The sequence below is a fragment of the Hypomesus transpacificus genome, chromosome 18 (genome assembly GCF_021917145.1).
Source record: "Hypomesus transpacificus isolate Combined female chromosome 18, fHypTra1, whole genome shotgun sequence".
In the NCBI taxonomy this organism is placed as follows: domain Eukaryota; kingdom Metazoa; phylum Chordata; class Actinopteri; order Osmeriformes; family Osmeridae; genus Hypomesus; species Hypomesus transpacificus.
Window position 1 is genome coordinate 5,167,713 of NC_061077.1, and position 20,060 is coordinate 5,187,772.

Consider the following 20,060-nt stretch of genomic DNA (forward strand, 5'->3'; position numbering starts at 1 on the left):
TACTTTAGGTTCATAACATTCCAATGTAATTCGTATGAATGTTAAGGTTATTATACACACTGTCCTCTGTGGAATGCCGGCGGGCCGGCAACATCACGGAGAGACTACGGCGTATAAAACTATGCATGCCATTGAAAAACATCAACGTAATATCCTGGAATTGTTTTATTGGCTCGGACCAGAGAATGTCTAATATAAAAACTTAAACAGGCTCTGCTCGGACCGTTTGAGTCCAATCAGAGCCATAGAAAAATATTTTTTCTATGACTCTGAGTCCAATGTTTGTTGGCTCGTGACACCGCCCAGTGATGACAATAGGCGTTTTCGACTTCATGTAACGCCAAGTCGAACACTCTACGGCTGTCGGCGCCGCCGCCGCTGCATGAAGTCGAGTACACCTAATGTAGCCTTTTCGGTTCTAGATTTAACAACCTTTCAGACTAGTCTGGCAATGTTTCTTTCAAACAATCACTTGCAAAAATTGTTTTTACCTTTTAAACTTGTGAAAAGTGACTCAATCCTTAAAATGCACGCAATTCCTGATTAATTGCACGAAAAAAGTGTGCCTTACTCCAAAATTGCATTGTGATTGACGTCATTAGCAGGCGCTGAACTCTGGACAATTAGAATCGAATGATACCCGATCCTATTTTTGAAATATTAATTGTATGTCGTCTACATAGGGCACAGACCATAGATGTATATATGTCTATGGCACAGACCTTTACATTTCCACCTGGGATTAATGTTGACGTCACAAGTTAGGACTTCTTTTCAGTTAAACAGACTAAATCTATGAAGTGTAAATTAAAGACTAGCACGTTTTAAGTATGGAGTTATGGTACCAAAACAGGCTTGACAAATATGGTAAAAAAGCTTTATTACACAAGTGTGAGGAGAAGAGCTTCCACACCCAAAGTCTTCATAACCGGTTATACATTTTTTTGAATTGCATTTGCTAAAGAGAAATATCTTGACACCTACAATAAAAAAGAAAAACTAACAATCCAAGTCTATCTTGGAAGCTTTTACATACAGTACATGAAAGACAATTTTTTATTTATATTTTGAAGTATCCTCCTAAACATTGTATTTCACAGTATACATAAAAATATGTTTTACTTATGGCTATTTGTTTGAGACACAAACCCCAGATCAAACACAGCATGTTACAAATGACAAATATTAAAGTAATTATACAGGTTTTAGGACACTGGATAGTTAAACATAAATTTAACTAAGTTACGTATACTTGACTGTAAAAACAGTTGTTCACACAGGATAGGCAATAAGTGGTTGAATTTCTATGACAGGAGACAGGTTGACTTTCAGTATCTTCTGGGCTTTTCTCCTAACCTCATCGTCAGTTATTGAGTCATCAATCTTTATGACTTTAAATCTTAAATTATTTTGTTTCACTTTAAGGTCTTCCTGTGTTTTAACCAGCCAGACAGGACTGGACTTCTTCACAGACAGTTTCTCTTCTGCCTCCTCAACCCACTTCCTTTTCTGGTCCCTCCAACAAGGCATTCCATTGCTTTCCCTCAAAACCCATCCATTCTGATGCACATGAGGTAGAGGGACTCTATAAGCTGTGTCCAAACTGCGAGAACACACTACAGAATATCCTCTTCGTAGAGATACTGCTTTCTTTGAACTTATGGCACCATCGGATGGCTGTGCTGATAGAGGAAGATGGGAGTTTGACCTAGTAACGCCTCCCGTCCATACACCTGTGTGAAACTGCAGTCTTGCTGTGTGGCCTGTAGAAGGCCCACTTATGTTGGTAAGTTTCAAGCAAGTGGACATATTGCTTGGTCCAGCTACAAATGCATGTGGTTTTGAAACAGTCTGTTTTAGGGTCTCCTGTGACATATTTGTCAGGAGAATCTTGGGTTGATTTTTCAGGACAACTTTGGCTGCGGGACTTAATGAGGCATAATTTATTTCAGTCTTGTCCACTGTTTGTTTACCCCTCTTTTTGCAAGGCTCCTGGACCTTTGGGCCTACAGTGTCTACTGTTTTATGCAACTTTACCATAGGCCTAATTATTGAAGTGCAAGATTTGTATCCATATACGTCCTTGCTTTTAAGAATGGTAGGCTTGTTACCCTCACCTCTGAGTTGCTCAATGAAAGTGACCAGTTCCTTCTCATTTTGGGGGAGATCCACAGACATGGGACTGAACACCCTCAGTGCCTGTAGAAGAGTAGACTGTCCAGATGAGGTAATTTGTGACCGGGACTGGACAACTTTTTCTGAATCACAACTCATGGCATTACCACTCACGGGTCACACATTCTTGTTGTTCATCTGTAAGGAAATAAATAGATAGGTAAAAAAATAGCCAAGATTTCGGTAGAAATTATCTGCTAAACAAAGTTCTAATTGTACTCTGACTGTTCAGATTATAATAATAGCCTTAAGTTGGAGGTCAAGGTTTATTTTAACATGCTTGGTATAAAATTAAAATATATATATTTTACTATTTTTATGTTGGGGGGGGGGGGGGGTTATATTTTATAAACCATATATCATTTATATAGAGAGAGTTGGGGATACTCTGAATAAGCAGGGAGGGAGAGAAGGCCATGTATGGCCTGGCCCGGAAAAGAACTAGGCCCCCTGCGTTACGGCCTTACAGTAATTGTACGCGGTGACAACTGGGAGCCCAGAGAAAAAGAAAAAAGATTTAAAAAAAGTTTTAACGCGTACCTGTTTTCCCACACCTGTGGTTGAATACGTCTGTGACCACGTTCATAAAATATCTCAAATATACTTTCAATTTCTATTAAGAAGCTCATTCCTAGCGTGCACTACTGTATAGCACAACAAAGCATGACTGTACGAAATATAAATGACTTATTTGACCAGACCAGATAGCACTATGTCGTCGATGAAGGCGGAGACATGCGTTTTTCTTGTACTTTTGATAATACTAATAAACCACCTAGCTACAATACTCTAAATTAAATGTCGTACTACCTTAACAAGTATCCAGCCAGACTAGCATTGCTAGCTAGAGAAGAGACAGTCCAGCTGAGGTTTATACTTAGCTTGCGTTCATAAATTAGCTAGCAAGGTTTGTGAGCTAAATAGCGTCCGTTGACTTAAAGACCTCACTCTCACCAAGAGTCTAATACATTTCAAATGTTTTTCCCTTTTAAGCTTTTCTAGCAGTCGAATATACAAGTATTGGAATCACTACTTTTGTTCATACAACCACTTCAATGGCGACTACTAGCACTAGCTACACAGAGTTGGTTAGCTAGTTAGGCAGCTAGCGCTTACTTTGACTAACATTCGCGCCACACTTACTGTATTGGTAAATGGTGTTTAGGTAAATTGTCCAGATCAGTTATTAACATCATGTCATTGCTTCAATTAGCTAAATATTTACGGAATACCAACAGAAAAAAACATCTAGCTCGCTTAAATGGGGAAATAGCCTTTGTCTTTTTCTTCTATGGTTTTGTTAGGCGAATTGCTTCGAACTGTAGGGTGGATACACCGCCACCTACTGCTGGAGTGTGAAGCCAGTCACATCGTACCTCAGTCAAATCAAATTTGACTTGTATAGCCCTTTTTACATGTCACAGAGGGCTTCACATATATGGAGTTAGATTAGTTTCATAATTCAAACAAACAAACGCAACACGATTCAAACAAATTTAACACGATCCAAACAAACGTAACACGATTCATACAAACATAACACGATTCAAACAAACAAACGTAACACGATTCAAACAAACGTAACACGATTCACAAATGTATTTCGTGATTCACAATTGTAACGCGATTCACAAATAAATGACCCTATTACATTCGTTTGCAACCTGACAAACACAAGTTACAAATCCCTGCATTCGTTGGTGTGAATCCTTGCATTCGTTCGTGTGGATTTTTGGAACTTTCCTGACGCGCTTTGATCCACAAATGCATTTTTTCTAAAAGATATCCTCAGCAGCCTATCAGGTCGTCTCTTCCAATTTTAGCCAATCACATTAACGTGTCTATGTGGACTTCAACAACCTGCCATAATGACGGACATCGTCTCCTTCAGATCATGAGCAATGTCGTCTGGTTGCATGTAGGTGAAATATTGCTTGTTAATCTTATTAAACCGATGATCATACCTGATTAAATATTGTTGAGAATGGCAGGATTCATGTTTAGTCATTTTCCGTGTTTCCTAGGCTAACGCAGAGCCCGTCTACCCATATTAGACATTCTCCGGTGATTGGCTAAAATTGGAAGAGACGACCTGATAGGCTGCTGAGGATATCTTTTAGAAAAAATGCATTTGTGGATCAAAGCGCGTCAGGAAAGTTCCAAAAATCCACACGAACGAATGCAAGGATTCACACAGTAGGAGCTAAATCTTTTTTTGCGTTTTGGACGTCCATATGGACGTCCATAGACTGACGGCGATGGCTGCTGATCTTTGCATGGATGGACGGACGGCGATGCTGTTCAGAGTGCCGTCCATAGAGGGAGCAGATATTTTGGACGGCGTCATAGCCGTCCATATGGACGGCGATGCTGTTCAGAGTGCCGTCCATAGAGGGAGCAGATATTTTGGACGGCGTCATAGCCGTCCATATGGACGGCGATGCTGTTCAGAGTGCCGTCCATAGAGGGAGCAGATATTTTGGACGGCGTCATAGCCGTCCATATGGACGGCGATGCTGTTCAGAGTGCCGTCCATAGAGGGAGCAGATATTTTGGACGGCGATGGATTAGCAGGGACGTCCCTCGTGCCGTCCATAGAGGGAGCAGATATTTTGGACGGCGATGGATTAGCAGGGACGTCCCTCGTGCCGTCCATAGAGGGAGCAGATATTTTGGACGGCGATGGATTAGCAGGGACGTCCCTCGTGCCGTCCATAGAGGGAGCAGATATTTTGGACGGCGATGGATTAGCAGGGACGTCCCTCGTGCCGTCCATAGAGGGAGCAGATATTTTGGACGGCATCATAGCCGTCCATATGGACGGCGATGCTGTTCAGAGTGCCGTCCATAGAGGGAGCATATATTTTGGACGGCGATGGATTGAATGTTTAGCAGGCTGTTGAGCTAACAGAACTGCCGAAGGCTACCATAGCATGTAGCTAGCTACATTAACTTTGGATGACTCAATCTTTTGTCAAGTTAATTTGTATGAATTGCATGTTAGTGCAATATTTACGCCTTTATTCTGTTTTTTTTACATAATCAGCAGTATGATCTCATGACAATATAGACTTGAAAAACAATATGTTATGGTTTGGGTTTGCCTATAGGCTACATTTATTTTAATTATTTCGAGAATTGTTAATAAAGACTCATTTAAAAGGTTAACATTGTGTTATGACCCTATGAAATACATTGCCATTTAGGTCTTTTAAACCGTCAGTTTAAAGTGTTTTATGGGTGGATTTGAAGCCACCAGTCAGTAGCTCCAATCTTGCGCACGAACTTTGCGCACGGAGACAAACGCAAAACAACAAACACTCGCTTGGAGCGGAGACCAATGCAAAACACAATACGATGTGTTGAGCCAAACCAAAGCCGTCAAAGGCTACCATGAATGTAGCTACAGCAACCGTGGATGACTCAATAAGTTTTGTCACGTTATTTTGTATTAATTGCATTTAAGTGAAGGCTATATATTTACGCCTTTATTTTATTTTTAACATACAAAAGTAGGCCAATCAACAATATAATCTCATGACAATACAGACTTGAAAAACAATATGTTATGGTTAGGGTTTGCCTAGATATAGGCTACATATATTTTAATTATTTCGAGAATTGTTAATAAAGACTCAATTAAGATTTTAACATTGTGTTATGACCCTATGAAATACATTGCCCTTTAGGTCTTTTAAGCCGTCAGTTTAAAGTGTTTTATGGGTGGATTTGGAGCCACCAGTCAGTAGCTCCAATGTTGCGCACGAACCACTTTGAGCGGAGACAAATGCAAAACGTAATAGCCTATGGGCCTAACACTCCAAATGTTAACCTTTTAAATGAGTCTTTATTAACAATTCTCGAAATAATTAAAATAAATGTAGCCTATAGGCAAACCCAAACCATAACATATTGTTTTTCAAGTCTATATTGTAATGAGATCATACTGCTGATTATGTAAAAAAAACAGAATAAAGGCGTAAATATTGCACTAACATGCAATTCATACAAATTAACTTGACAAAAGATTGAGTCATCCAAAGTTAATGTAGCTAGCTACATGCTATGGTAGCCTTCGGCAGTTCTGTTAGCTCAACAGCCTGCTAAACATTCAATCCATCGCCGTCCAAAATATATGCTCCCTCTATGGACGGCACTCTGAACAGCATCGCCGTCCATATGGACGGCTATGATGCCGTCCAAAATATCTGCTCCCTCTATGGACGGCACGAGGGACGTCCCTGCTAATCCATCGCCGTCCAAAATATCTGCTCCCTCTATGGACGGCACTCTGAACAGCATCGCCGTCCATATGGACGGCTATGACGCCGTCCAAAATATATGCTCCCTCTATGGACGGCACTCTGAACAGCATCGCCGTCCGTCCATCCATGCAAAGATCAGCAGCCATCGCCGTCAGTCTATGGACGTCCATATGGACGTCCAAAACGCAAAAAAAGATTTAGCTGCCTCTCGATTCACACCAACGAATGCAGGGATTTGTAACTTGTGTTTGTCAGGTTGCAAACGAATGTAATAGGGTCATTTATTTGTGAATCGCGTTACATTTGTGAATCACGAAATACATTTGTGAATCGTGTTACGTTTGTTTGTTTGAATCGTGTTATGTTTGTATGAATCGTGTTACGTTTGTTTGGATCGTGTTAAGTTTGTTTGAATCGTGTTGCGTTTGTTTGTTTGAATTATGAAACTAATCTAACTCCATACCACATACGCCCAAATAACTGCCTCTCACCAACCTAAACCCTCAAGGAAGACAAGGAAAAACACAGTAAACCTGTGGGAGAAACCTTGGGAGGAGCAATGCGATGAGGGATCCCCCTCTTCCAGAGACGGTTGGTGACAGAGAGGTGCAGACCATAGGCTAAACAAAGTCATGCATCAAGAGTAGACAATAAAAATTTGCAAACGGAGGTTGAAATAAAGACATCCAGAGTTCTGACTTGGCACATGTCAGTTTAGCCAGTGGTAGCCACAGGGCAGGGAGCGTGGGATTGGCACAGCATCACAGGACATCCAGGTAGATGGACAGGAAGGGACCAGGAACTCTGTGTTATCCTTCATAGGAGAATGATGTCCACTTGGCAACAAGGTCCAATGTTGGCAGACCGGCAGCCAGGCAGATGTTGACAGCTCAACCCCCCACACCCCTGGGGATGTGTGGAGGGGGGGACAGAAAAAAAGCAGGATTAAGCAGGAGGTCCCCCACTGGTGAAGTGAGAACTAGTGCAGCAGTTTAACTGACTAAAACATGTTTTTTGTAATGTGAAGTATTTTCCAGAGAAGAAAAACTCTAAATAAGAATGACCTGTCCTCTTCAACTAGAAATACAACAAACAAACAAACAAGGTCAGGTTCGCTTTATTTGTAATTTCACATTTTATAGTACAAATACAGACACACACTTAGCAGCCGTAAAACTCACTAAACAGAATGCTTTGAATGTTGTAATGGTGTCAGCCTCCTTAATTGAAGCAGGACATTTGTTCCAGAGAAGAGGAGAACGCCGTATATCAGAGTATAGAGATCCGAGAAACTATAGCACAAATTTGAGTCTCATTCATGTTTGTGTCTCTGAAAACCTTTTGTGACGTGGAAGAGAATGGGCAGGTGCAAATAATTGAGGACATAACATTGTCATTGAGGACAATTTGTCATTCAGCTCCATGGAACACAAACAGAGCTGGACCTAGTGCTGTGACCTACAGTAAAAAAAAATAATATTTGGTATAATCAAAGAGATGCATGCCACAACAGGTTGTCAAGATAGGTTTACGAGACACAACAAAACATCAACCCCAATGCTAGTGACAATCAAAATTAATTATGAACATAATACTGCAGGAAATATATATATTACGCATATACATGCAAAACAGCTTATGATTTCAATGTACACCATGCATTTGTAGTCTACATACACCAGGTTACAATTGGTACTTTTTTAAATAAATGGTTCTTTGTAGTCTACATGGCTGACATACTTCAATGCAGAGATGGTATACTTTCTTTTATTACTCAATTATTATATTTATTTCTTATGTATTTTCAATGTATTTCTTAATTAAATGATCATGACTGTATAGTAACTTACTACTCTACTACTGAATGCCTTGACCTCTTTGTAAAACTTTATATAATTTACTAATTTGTAGTTAGTCTTCCATCTTGAGAGCTGGCCTGCAAAATGTCCAGTGATGCTCCACTGTGTTTTCATTGGCACGCTCACTCATGTGATGCACACGAGTGTTCCGAATGGTGAAGCCTTGCTTCATTATGTAGTCCATGAGGTGAACTCTTAGGGATACCTCTTGGTGATAGTCACATGGTCCAAAAGTAAAGGATACCTGGCAGTCTCTGGTGTCCATCATATGTTTGTTCCATTTTGTGAAGTTGTTAGAGATGCCTTCAAGGAGGGCATGGACCTTGGTGGTAATAGTAAGCTGTGTAATAATAACAGCCACTGGATTTGAGTACTTAGACAACTTCCTAGTGCTGGACAATTCCACCACTTGCTCAAAGATGTCCAAAGGATAGAGTGGCTTGGGGTCATTAAGACAGTGGATTAGAGGCTCAATCTGGTAAAAATCTGCCTCTTTTCTCAGGAGGTCTGTCTCTGTAAAATCTGCTGGGAGAGTAAGCTCTGACGTCCGCAGGAAGTTCAGCACATACCGAAAGAGAGTACCATCACGGTCAATAAAGTAGTTTCCTTGAGTATCACGTGTTGTAGGGAAATCGCCACGGAACATGGCTCCCAGCATGGAGTCTGGGTAGCGCTGCAAGGTAGATAGGGAGGTGGTGTACAAGTGGCCTCCCACATTCAGTGTTACAGGTTTAGTCATCTACAAGTTCAAAAAAAGAAAACGAGGAAGACAAGCAAAGAATAAATTAAGTCATATTGTATTAATGTGCATTCATTTTGTGGTTGAATTATCTTAAAACACTTCCATGACTTACCCTATGGCCCCAATCTCCATTATCCATTTGTACAAAGCTGCCCACCTCCAGATTGGACCCAGAGATAAGGTTGGTGATTTTAGTTCAGTCAACACTTCTCTTAAATACTACCTGCGTGAGAAGAGACAAGTTTATTCATTCAAGACCGTGAGAAGTGACTTAGCAAGGGACCTACACCAGTACAATCACTCCGGATAGCAGCGAACCGTCATTTGTTGTTATTTCACAATAATGTATACCTTCACCTGCGACCTACCACCGTATAGAACAGCATTCGGACGTAGCTTGTTAAACATATGGAAAGAGAGTAGAGTTAATTAACTTTTAACTTCCGGACTTACAAATAGACTAATTATAATTAGCAAAACGGCAGGTGCCATACAGTCCGATACTGTTCTTCTGCTCTACAGTATCTGCCTATTGTATTGCTAGCTTAGGCGACTAGACGTGCACTGGTATACATCTTGCTGTCTTTTCATGATATATGGAGCAGGTATATCTTGCAATCATGTTTGAACTTACTTGTCACTGAATATCAGCCCCTACTTATGGAAAACATAGCTTGAATTAAAGCATGCACCACTAACAAATTTGCCGAATGATTAGGTGCATGTTGTTGCGTGTTGGCTTACGTGGAAAGCTAGCTCACGAGTTGCAGCAGAGCGTTCCATCCCTGGTGTTTTTGCAGCTGTGTAGTGTAGCTAGTATTCTGAGCTAACACGGTTATTTTAATATAATAGTCTTGCCAACGAGTGAATAAAGACCGTCTTACCTTCAACTCAAGAAACTCCGAAGGCGTTGTAACAAACCGAGTATAACAGATAGTTAACCGGGAACAGATTAGGCTACTTCGAATGGCAGCTGGAAGAAATGATGCTACAGCTAGCCTAGCATCGCACCAACGTATTCTAAACATTGCAATAACACAATCAATTTAGGGGGCGCTCATCTTAGATCTATGTGGTCCTCAGTCGGCACCAATAAAGCCTACATGAATTATCTCTGGCTGAAAATGCAGAGCATTATGAAATCAACAGACAGAAATACTTGCTAAAGTAATACATTGAGACACAGTTAAGCACAAAATAATGTTTATTTATTTCTTTAAACATGTACAGTCTTTCCAATTAGAATGCAGCTGACTGGGTTGGGTCTGGTAATGAACTGGGACATACACAGCAGGCAGAAGCTAGTCCCACACATTTTTAATGTTTGACTAACTTTCAGAGCATATTCAAAAGAAGCAATGTCTGGATAGAAATGTAATGGCCGTTCTCTCTGTTGTCTGCACTATGCATTGCATGTCTACATCCATGAACATAGCATCAATATGAATATACTGGTTTAGAGATCTTCCCTCATCTGCTCACTAAGTGTGACAGACAGGGAGTTGGAGCAGTGAATGCCAGATACGACTAGTAACAGAGAACAGAAATCTCTTACTACTAGAAGTATTTCACCAAAGCAGAGGACTCTGCATAATGCCCTATAAAAGTCCAATTCAAACCGAATTGATGGATTAATAAACATTGAAGCAAAATCCCCCTACAGTCAAAACAAACACATTTTACAAATATTACAGAAAAACTGTACAATTCACAGATTGGCAAAATTGGGGTGCTGCAACCTTCTGATAGTGTTTTAGTGGAATGGGAAATTTCAGACCGGCTGTTATGATTTCTGCGCATGTCCAAATCTGAACAGTTTGCCATGCTCATCATCAATAGTCAGGGCGGCAAGCTGACTATGTACAAAGTGTTGGTAAACACATTTTCACAGGTTAGAATTGGCGGAGAACATGTTTTGTTGTGCAAATCTCCTCAATCAAGTAACTATCTGAATGTGTTTCATACTGAACAAGTAAATCAAACACTCAAACAGCAAAAATAGTTTAAACAGCAAGGCCTTAATCAGCAGCAACCTGGTCAATTATACATAATTCAATAAATTCAACAAGGCAATATCACTGACATGAGCGGCCTACTGGGGGAAAAAAAATGGGTGGGGGGAAGGAATTGTTGTGTTAGGGTACCATGTTTGTAGTTTAATCAGTTTAGCCAAAGTAGGATGCCTTAAGGGTAACCACTTCAGGCCCACTAGCAGCATCAAAACCAAGCTTCATTAAAAAACAAATATACTTCAGAAACATATTGCACACAAAGCAAAACCACCAATGTGATTAATAAGAGCAGCGATGAGCAAAAAGGATCATGTTTTGCAGTAATAAAGTGTTAATTTGAAAATGAAGTTAAACTAAATGCAAACAAAAGCTATTATAGCTCCTATCACAGGTTTCTTGGGTAAGGCTTGTGGCAAGGCCATTACGAAAGCTTTTTGGGGAGTGAAATTGCACTTTCAGTCTCACTCAGCAAATCTAGCTACTTCTACATTGCTACATTCTTACTTCGACCACCATTCTGACCTAAAATACCAGTCATGTATTTAGATGTTTTAGCACACTGTATATATTACTCTGGGCACTACTGCTTTCCCACTGAAAGCCAACCCCTAGCATTGCTCACTTGTCTTATCAAATCATGTCCATATGAGACTATGTCCAACTAAACAAATGAACCTGGATACAACTTCATGAGTTTGGCTGTTTTCGGTTGTTGTCTTTTCAACTGCACACACGGTTCCCACAAGGCAAATGTACTTATCTCCTCTATGGCATTCTGTCACATGGGTGGAGAGTAAACATGGATTAAAATAGCATGATTTATTACTTAAATAAGAGCATATACTGTGTTAATAGTGCAGTGCTACAAGGGCATTCATATGTAAACCAATGGGGGGGGGAAGGGAATGTGTCAGCAATGCATTAAAAACAAAGCAGAACTCAAACCTCTGAATTAAACAACTCTGATGTGGACATGCTTAGTTTCACAGAAAAAGCAATGTTCAAGGCACTACATTCCTTCAGAGCACTTCACCTGACATACTGCCCTGTTGTCTCAAATCAGTGTGTTTGGAATCTGATGTATTTTGGAGTTAAAGATTAACAAATCTACAGTGAATCAAATTTTAACACAATGACAGCTTTCTGATAATAATGGATATGGTGACATCATGGTGATATTATATCAAGTATGACTGTCAAAGCCAGAGCCAAAAGTATAAGGTACTCAGACACACACTGAACATGTATACTACATCCACACACAAAATAGACCTACAGTACATACAAGAAACTACAGGGTCTGTATGTAAAGGATATCAACATTCTCACAAGATATTTACAAGCTCACAGGCTATGTACAAGTGTTCCTCTGGTACCCCAACCATAGACTCATAGCAGGACTATCCTGCTTGTGATGATTTACGATTTAGGTAGTTCTGGTGCTGGGGAAGGTGCTGTCAGGGCTATGCAAGGTCATGGGGTAGGCCTGCACCCCTGCATTGTCCATGGTAGGATAGGGTGGGAGCACTCCTGCAGTTCCAAGCAAGCCCACAGGACTGGGCATACCAGACCACTGCTGTGGGTACAGGGCCCCAGTCACTACACCTCCATAGGAACCAGCTGGCACCAGGTACTCAGGCTGGAGCATGGCAGACTGGTGGGCACCCAGGGTGGCAGCAGGCATGACGGAGCTTAAAGCAGCTGTCAACGGGCAGGACAGGGGCAACTGGAACTGGTTGGGTGTCATGTGGCTTCTCACCTGGTGTGACAAAGATCAGAAGTTTATCATTGGAAACAGTGAATGTTTTCACACAGTTGTGATTCAGTACAATGTGAATGAATGTGTGGGCCTCTTCATGCCAGGTACCTCCTGAAAGGCTCTTCCTAGGGGCATGGCTCTGCCCTCTAGGTCTTGCTTATGTCGCTGTTGCTTGATCTGGTTCAGAGAGGGCCGAGGTTGATTGGCTGCTGCAAGTGTCTCCTTTGTCCAGTCATCTACAAGCTTGTGCAGGTCATCTGTGAACATGCCTTTCTTGTTGTTGCTGTTGTTGGTCTGAACCTGAACGAGTCCAGGGATTGGTTGGGGGGACTGTGGTGGGCCAGCCCCAGCAGCTGATACTGGCTGAGGTGGATTGGAGGCTGTTTGAGCTGCACTGGCACTGTGAGAGGACCCTGGAAGACAGAGAGATTCTTAATCTCTGCCCACTTCAAACCATTCCCAGCGAATCCATTGGCTGCTGTAAGGTCAACAGTTAGCTCAGAACCATTACTAGCCTGCAAACTCAAGCCCAAAGTGATTTGTTTCAGAAATATAATTCATACAAGTCCTTTACTATGGAATACAGGACTATCAATCTTTGAGAAGACCTCAAGGCCTCTGGTTGGCATGTTCAAAGTAAAGGAAAAGCCTCCAAGTTGAATCCCATCCAAAATACAGACTTTACCAAGAGCAAATGTGCAGGTTCTAAACAGAACAGCCAAAGGATTCCAGTATTGTTTAACCCCAACACATTATTGTTGAAGCCAATCGCCATTCAACAGAAACCATTGCTACTTAAAAATACAACCACAAGACATTGTTCAGCATTCAAAGACACATTGGCCAAACGTTGCCATGCACTATAAAACCAAATAAATGAGGTGACTTGATACTCTCGTTGTGAAACAAGGGCCTGACATTTCAACAACACACGCCATGATTGTTTCAGTTCCAAAATCGTGAGTAAAAAAGACATGAAAAAAACAAATACAAATAAATAAAATGCCCATGCCAACAGAAGAAAAAAAGGTTGAAGACAGATAAAGTAGAAAGTTAATTAGATAGTTACTACTACTGTGCTCTTTGCCTAGACATAGTCGTTTCAGAGTGGACCCTATAAAGAGGCAGAACAGCACAAGACAGAAACAGTTAGGCTTGGACACACGGCACACCACATGGCTGTGGACAAGCTGCTTCAAAGCCACACACAGCTATCAGATCAGTTAAGGAGAGAGGAGGAAAGAGGAGGACAAGGGCTGTTTAAATCAGTGAACACAAATGAGACAGGGTAGGGTGGGGGCGATTAGGAACACAAACTTGTGCAATCATTCCAAAACATGAGGAAAAGAAAAGGAAATTGAGGGGCCTACAACAGTGATAAGCTCTTGGATGTGGTTACATAGGGTTGGAGAAGGCTGGTTTAGAGTTGGACAGAGACCCTCACATCTTGTCGTCCAGATGACACTATCCTGTTCCTCTTTTGATTTCTCCAGCTGTCTGGCTTGAAAGAAATTGCCTTGAAATATTGTATTGCATACTAAAATGAGTTGAACAGAAAACCTAAACGAATAAAGCTAGCACTTGAGCTTTGGTGGGGCTTAAATTGGACCAAGTCAAACAAAAGCTGTACTCTATTTGAGGCTCAGAAGACACAGCCAACATAGGCCTGATTTTCCAGCCTGGCCATTAAGTGACACACACATTTCCAGACTGTTGGAACTCTCAAATTCTGTAAAACAGTTTGTCAGTATGTAAAACAAAAAAGGACGAAACAAAATCAAAGCTAAAAGAGCACAGAGATAGAAGGCGGAGCACACCAGAGTCAGCACTCATCAACACATGCAGGTAGAACAGGAGAGGAGCAGGAAGTAGAAATATTGATTATACAGCCCTTTTTTGTCCAGGAGAAAGTCTCCATCACTGCCCTGAATTGCGCTTGCACCATGCACGTCCACTCCGTCCAAACAGGATGGATACAGAGAGAGAGTGAGCTCCTTATGTACTCTGGCCCAGCAGGTGTTACTGGGACACGGTTTAGTTGGGACTGGGGAGCAAGGGGGCTGGTCGCTATATGGTGTATACCTGGCTGAGCCAGATGTTATAGAGCTGAGTAAACTCAAACACACACACACACACACAACGCAAACAGTATGATACAAAAGCTTTGGCACAAGCACACACGCACAAACTCTGGGTCCAGATATACCATGGCCTGTCCATGTTTGGAGTGGACAAGCTTTAGCCTTTAGCATACAGTATGTTTTTGGAGTCTGCTTGTTAAAGCCAGAAGCTGCAGTGCACAAAGCGTTTGTATGAAGTGCGAATTCAACCACAAATACAGATGCTTTAAAGGCTAGGGGCGAGGGGGGAAAGACAGACAACGTAGGCTTGTGTCCAGGGGAAGGAGGGGGGGGGGGGGCAGAGTGAGGGGGGTGAAGAAGACGGTCCACTTCATGAAAATATATAGAAAACAGGTCTGGTTTAGAGGAACATAGAAGAGGTGAAATAAAGAGGGAAGAGGTATGAGATGAGTGGAGGAAAAGTAGAAGAGAACAAATACAAACAGATGGACAGAGACACGGGTCCACTGAGGAATCTAGTGCGTGGTTTGCTACTAGATTTATAGGTGACTCTCTCTGACGATTGGTGGTAAACCGTCCATCCTGTCAAAATCAATATAAGAGGGAAGAAGAGAAGAAACAAGAGAGAGACACTTGTGTAAAAGTGCACCGAGACTGGGATTCGAACCCCCCACCACCAACAGCAGCAGCACAGGACGGACAGAGGGTCAGAGACACACAGACTCCGGGGGAAGACTCCTGATGTTCACTACGGGACAGGTTATCATTAAGCACTGAGGAGAGACCAACTTTACCCTCTTCTCACATCAACTATGGAGGGGTTTCCAACAGATGGAACAGAAACCTTCCCTGCCATCCATTGTGTTGGGATGACATTAAGCCAATGCTTGTGTTAAGACAGGCATTATGAGAGGAAATGTGTCAATACTTGAGACAATAATGTGTGCCGTGTGTAAATTATGGAACCATTGAGCCAGTATATTTTCTCTTCAAATGTCTTTCAATAGCTGTTTTGCAATCCTGGTATTCATAAATTGATGTACAGTATGCGTATAACACAAGTTTCTTGGACTGCGCGTCGGAGAGGTTGAGCGAGTGTGTGTGTACCTTGGCCGGGACCTGTATTGGTAGTCATGCCGTCGCCGTGGAGTGCAGCGTAGATGTTGTCTGAAGAGAGCGAGCCCTTGAGGGAGCATGGCTGCTGGGTGTGGACCGGCTCTGGGGCTGGGCTGGGCGCTGAGGTGCTGGAACTGCTGCTGCTGCTGCCACTGGAGCGGGTGGAGGCGTCAGACTGAACAGAGCTTTTGGCTGGAGAACCAGACGAGCTGGCTGCACTCTCACCTGTGGTAGACAGAAAGTAGAGCCGGATGAGTCAGCCAGCCCATATGAGCTTCTGTACGAGCGAGTCACCCACTTCTACGTAGCCTTCAAACTCCTTGACTTGTTCCACAATCTCAGACTGGCAACCACGTCTCATTCGCCCTAAGTCCTCAAACCTTCATTCTTCACTCAGCAGACACGATTTCACTTTCTCACCATCTCTCTGTTTAGGAACTCGGACCCCTCCCTGACACACCTTTCCTCTCACCAGTGGTGGTGTTGAGTTTTTTCTTGAGCTGCTGCACCATGGGGTTGAGCAGCTTGCCAGTCTTTAGCTTGTGTTTACTGGCCCTGCGTCGACGGCCACTGGGGGGCGCCGCATGCAGCAGGCCAACACTAGGGGGCAGCGTTTTACCCAGCTCCTTATACAGGTGCTCAATCTCGTTCCTCTGGAAGGCTTGCAGCTCAGAGATCTCCTTTGTGTGTCTGTCGAGGAAGACCAGGGAGAGACAACGACAAAGCAGAGGGTGTGTCATTCACCTGTCAGACATTTCTAATGGCTTGACATCATTTCAAAAGGTTACTAACACAGCTAGCCCAATGCAAGGTTTTACAGGCAACAGATCTGTAGTTGTCTACGTCAGTTGCCATGGAGTGTGGGGGCAATGTGCTGTATTTCAATGGCCTTATTTTGACGCACTGTTTATGTATTTAACTGCTGTGGGGGTGTTTCTACATACTTTTCTTTGAGTCTTTGCAGCTCCTTTCTCATGTCTGCATCCTCAAACTCAGAGTCGTTGTCACTGCTGACATACGATGACTGGGCGTGGCCTCCGGGTGGCGAGGGGGCGTGGCCGTTCAGTGCCACAGGCTGCCGGCTCGGTGAGTCTGAGCTCTGCGTGCTGTTGCTGCGGCCAGACCGACGCAGGAAGGCCACCGCCCTCTTCATGAGGTCACTTCCGCTGTGCTCAGAGAGGGCGTGTGCCGGGGGTGGGTTATGGGCCGGGGGAGGAGCCAAGCTGCTACTATCCTCCTCCCCCGAGTCAGAGTACAGGCGGAAGGAGTAATGTGTGGGGGTGTCGATGGTTTGTGCCCGAGGTATGTGGGTGGGAGTGAAGTCGGGACTGGAGGTGTCCCGGTAGAAGTTTGGGGGGGCAGAGTAGCGGTTGCTACTGTGGGGTTTGGGGCCAGCCTCGGGCCCTTCCTCTGCTGTCACCACTGAGAACCTGCCGACGGCCACACAGCCCTGACCTCTCCTGGCCCCCGGCTCTTTGGGGGCGTGGGACCCACCCGAGCCACTGGAGGGTGCTAGTGAGCTGCTGGAGCTCCGGCCCTTCCTGGTCTTCTCCAGACGCCGGACTACATCCGGGGGAGTGGGGACGATCTAGGGAGACGGGTGGGAGAACAACAAAGGAAAACAACAAGAGAGGAAATCATTTGTCAGATCATAATGACACGATGCAGTGCACTGAAATGCTGTATCACGTAAATATCGAGCTGAGGAGAGGTGTTACCAAGTGTCTTACCTGAAAACGGCTATTTGAGTCATGTGAGTTGGAGTTGTCGTTATCCAAAACCTTGCCAGAGGCTGGAGGAGGAGAAGAGAAGGTTTATAATATTATAAATAAAGAAATATATAAAAATAAAAAAACTGCTCAACATACAATACAGGAATGCTGGAGCTGTCAAAACACTTGTTTAATTCACTTAGTCTGTGTTCATTACCAGGTACTGCAGAGTCACTCAGGCCCAGGCTATCTGCACGCTCGGGAATCTGAGGCTGAGACAGAATGGGAGAAGGATCTAGTCAGTCCGTTCTAGGTGGGAATCAGACTGTGTGAACTCACTAGTCATCATCCTGCTCTGACCCTGGTCTGTCTGAACCAGTTTGGCCTCACACACAGCTAAACTGGCCCCCGTCAGGACATACAGTTGAACTTGCGAGGAGTGCAGTGCCTAATGGAGTAGCTGGCTTGGGTTCAGCACTACTCAATCTCCTCAGTTGTAAATGCTATATTAAGTTCACTGTGGTACAGAACAATCGATAAGGAATCAATATTACACCAGGAATTTTTACAGATCGATCAAATCTCCACACACACACAGACACACACACACACACACACACACACACACACACACACACACACACAGTCGTACCAGCAGCTCTCCCTTGCGGCCCGGTCCTCCCTCCCCGGTGGTCTGGCTGTCAGACACCCCTTCTGTGCTGGAGCCCTGGGGGTCTGATGCTGTGCTTGAGGGCTGAGAGGGGGCGTACTCCTGGTACAGCAGGTTCCTCAGCTTCTCATCCAGGGTCTTGATGGTGCGGTCCACAAACTCAACTCTGGGGGGGCCCTCTCCGTCAGACTCCCCTGGACCTCCACCCCCAGAGCCCCCTGGCCCCCCAGGCTGCTGGGAGGACCCTGGGACAGCCTGGTGGGCCGGACTCTGGGGTTGGGAGGTCACAGTGCCAGACAGGATGGGGGTGGCATAGGGCTGCTGGAGGACTACTGATTGGTGGGAGGCCAGGGGAGGGGGTGGTTCTCCAGTGGGGCTGGCCTCCTGATTGGTTACGGAGGAGGCTCCACTTGCTCCCTTGTGGCCCAGGGTCACATCTAAAGACACGGGCGGGACGATGGGGCAGCAGGGGAGGTCAGTTACCATGGAGACTGTGGCGATGCAGGGCTTGTCAATAGAGAGGGAGTTGTGGCGGTCAACAGTGACAACAGTGGAGGCTTTGGCTATAGAGGGCTGGATGTGCTGCACCCTGGCCTTGCCCACCTGGGGCTCCTGAGGCTGGGCTGAGTCTGCAGGTGCAGAGGGGGTGGAGGACACTGGAGCAGGGACTTGAGGGGTGCTGGAGCTGGACTTGACTGAAGAGGCAGGACCTCCTGATTCTGGGATGCAGAGACGGATAGATAAGAGGTAGTTGGACGTTCTGTGGACGTCAGTCAACAACAACTATGACATCACCATTTGTCCTCCTAGCCCCCAAACTCAGTCAGAGAAGACATGCCTGCAATGTAGCAGTGAGGAATTATACAACCGACCCCAGATTCCACAACACACACACGTACGCCTAACACACGCAACTCTGTTTCTATAAACACATACATGCCAAAAAGCTGAAGTACACCAACTATTATGCTAAATAATTCTATACTGACAAGGATTCAGCACTTTCTGTTGGTTGGGTGTGTGTATTTGTCCGTGTCCTACCCTTGGCGGTGGAGGCGTGGGCGGGGCTGTGTTCTCTGTCTGGAGGGGGCGTCTCAGCCACGGGGCAGATGATGAACCAGCGCTTGCCAGTGTGGAGGACTGCCAAGGACACAGAGACACAGGCTCAGAAAGACATACCAGCTAAGCAGGAAACGGACCCCAAGCAGGGCAATAGGAAGGAGGACAGAGCGATGATTGGGTGACAGAGAGAGAGAGAGAGAGAGAGACAGAGCCATGGCGTGAATGATGGTGGCAGATAAACTATCATCTCTTCCACCTCCATCCCTATCCACCCCCCCCCCCTCCCCCCAGGCTGCATCAGCCTGGAGGGCATCCAGGCTGAGGCTGAACAGACACACACTGAGGGCAGCCAGGCTGAGGCTGAGCAGACACACACTGAGGGCAGCCAGGCTGAGGCTGAACAGACACACACTGAGGGCATCCAGGCTGAGGCTGAACAGACACACACTGAGGGCATCCAGGCTGAGGCTGAACAGACACACACTGAGGGCATCCAGGCTGAGGCTGAACAGACACACACTGAGGGTAGCCAGGCTGAGGCTGAACAGACACACACTGAGGGCATCCAGGCTGAGGCTGAACAGACACACACTGAGGGCATCCAGGC

General features: G+C 44.3%; 3 protein-coding genes across 9 annotated transcripts in view; all 3 read right to left on the reverse strand.

Annotated features, from left to right (window-relative positions):
• Positions 1 to 863: 863 nt before the first annotated feature.
• LOC124480540 (coiled-coil domain-containing protein 71-like) lies at positions 864 to 3,482 on the reverse strand. 2 transcript variants are annotated; one of them, XM_047039962.1, is made up of 2 exons: positions 3,319 to 3,482; positions 864 to 2,313 (listed from the first exon to the last, which is right to left on the reverse strand). In XM_047039962.1, exon 2 carries the CDS (start codon positions 2,272 to 2,274, stop codon positions 1,273 to 1,275), a length of 1,002 nt encoding a protein of 333 aa, XP_046895918.1. In that variant the 5' UTR covers positions 2,275 to 2,313; positions 3,319 to 3,482; the 3' UTR covers positions 864 to 1,272. The 2 variants fall into 2 exon arrangements, with proteins under 2 accessions (XP_046895918.1, XP_046895919.1); XM_047039963.1 differs by lacking the exon at positions 3,319 to 3,482 and adding an exon at positions 2,716 to 3,312.
• A 4,059-nt stretch (positions 3,483 to 7,541) lies between these two features.
• kctd6b (potassium channel tetramerization domain containing 6b) lies at positions 7,542 to 10,080 on the reverse strand. 3 transcript variants are annotated; one of them, XM_047039992.1, is made up of 3 exons: positions 9,926 to 10,080; positions 9,154 to 9,264; positions 7,542 to 9,038 (listed from the first exon to the last, which is right to left on the reverse strand). In XM_047039992.1, exons 2-3 carry the CDS (start codon positions 9,178 to 9,180, stop codon positions 8,352 to 8,354), a joined length of 714 nt encoding a protein of 237 aa, XP_046895948.1. In that variant the 5' UTR covers positions 9,181 to 9,264; positions 9,926 to 10,080; the 3' UTR covers positions 7,542 to 8,351. The 3 variants fall into 3 exon arrangements, with proteins under 3 accessions (XP_046895948.1, XP_046895949.1, XP_046895950.1); XM_047039993.1 differs by having other exon boundaries at positions 9,786 to 10,069; XM_047039994.1 differs by having other exon boundaries at positions 9,676 to 10,069.
• A 147-nt stretch (positions 10,081 to 10,227) lies between these two features.
• Positions 10,228 to 20,060, reverse strand: part of LOC124480161 (serine/threonine-protein kinase WNK2-like) — a 34,657-nt gene continuing 24,824 nt past the window's right edge. For 3 of the 4 annotated variants that reach the window (XM_047039247.1, XM_047039249.1, XM_047039246.1), the window contains exons 21-29: positions 19,433 to 19,531; positions 18,374 to 19,110; positions 17,939 to 17,993; positions 17,740 to 17,801; positions 16,954 to 17,597; positions 16,470 to 16,699; positions 16,001 to 16,234; positions 12,921 to 13,225; positions 10,228 to 12,812 (exon numbers count right to left, since the gene is read on the reverse strand). In XM_047039247.1, coding sequence (XP_046895203.1) covers positions 12,480 to 12,812; positions 12,921 to 13,225; positions 16,001 to 16,234; positions 16,470 to 16,699; positions 16,954 to 17,597; positions 17,740 to 17,801; positions 17,939 to 17,993; positions 18,374 to 19,110; positions 19,433 to 19,531 — 2,699 coding nt within the window. In that variant the 3' untranslated portion in view covers positions 10,228 to 12,479. The remainder of the gene's footprint in view (positions 12,813 to 12,920; positions 13,226 to 16,000; positions 16,235 to 16,469; positions 16,700 to 16,953; positions 17,598 to 17,739; positions 17,802 to 17,938; positions 17,994 to 18,373; positions 19,111 to 19,432; positions 19,532 to 20,060) is intronic. The other variant, XM_047039248.1, reaches the window with a different exon arrangement.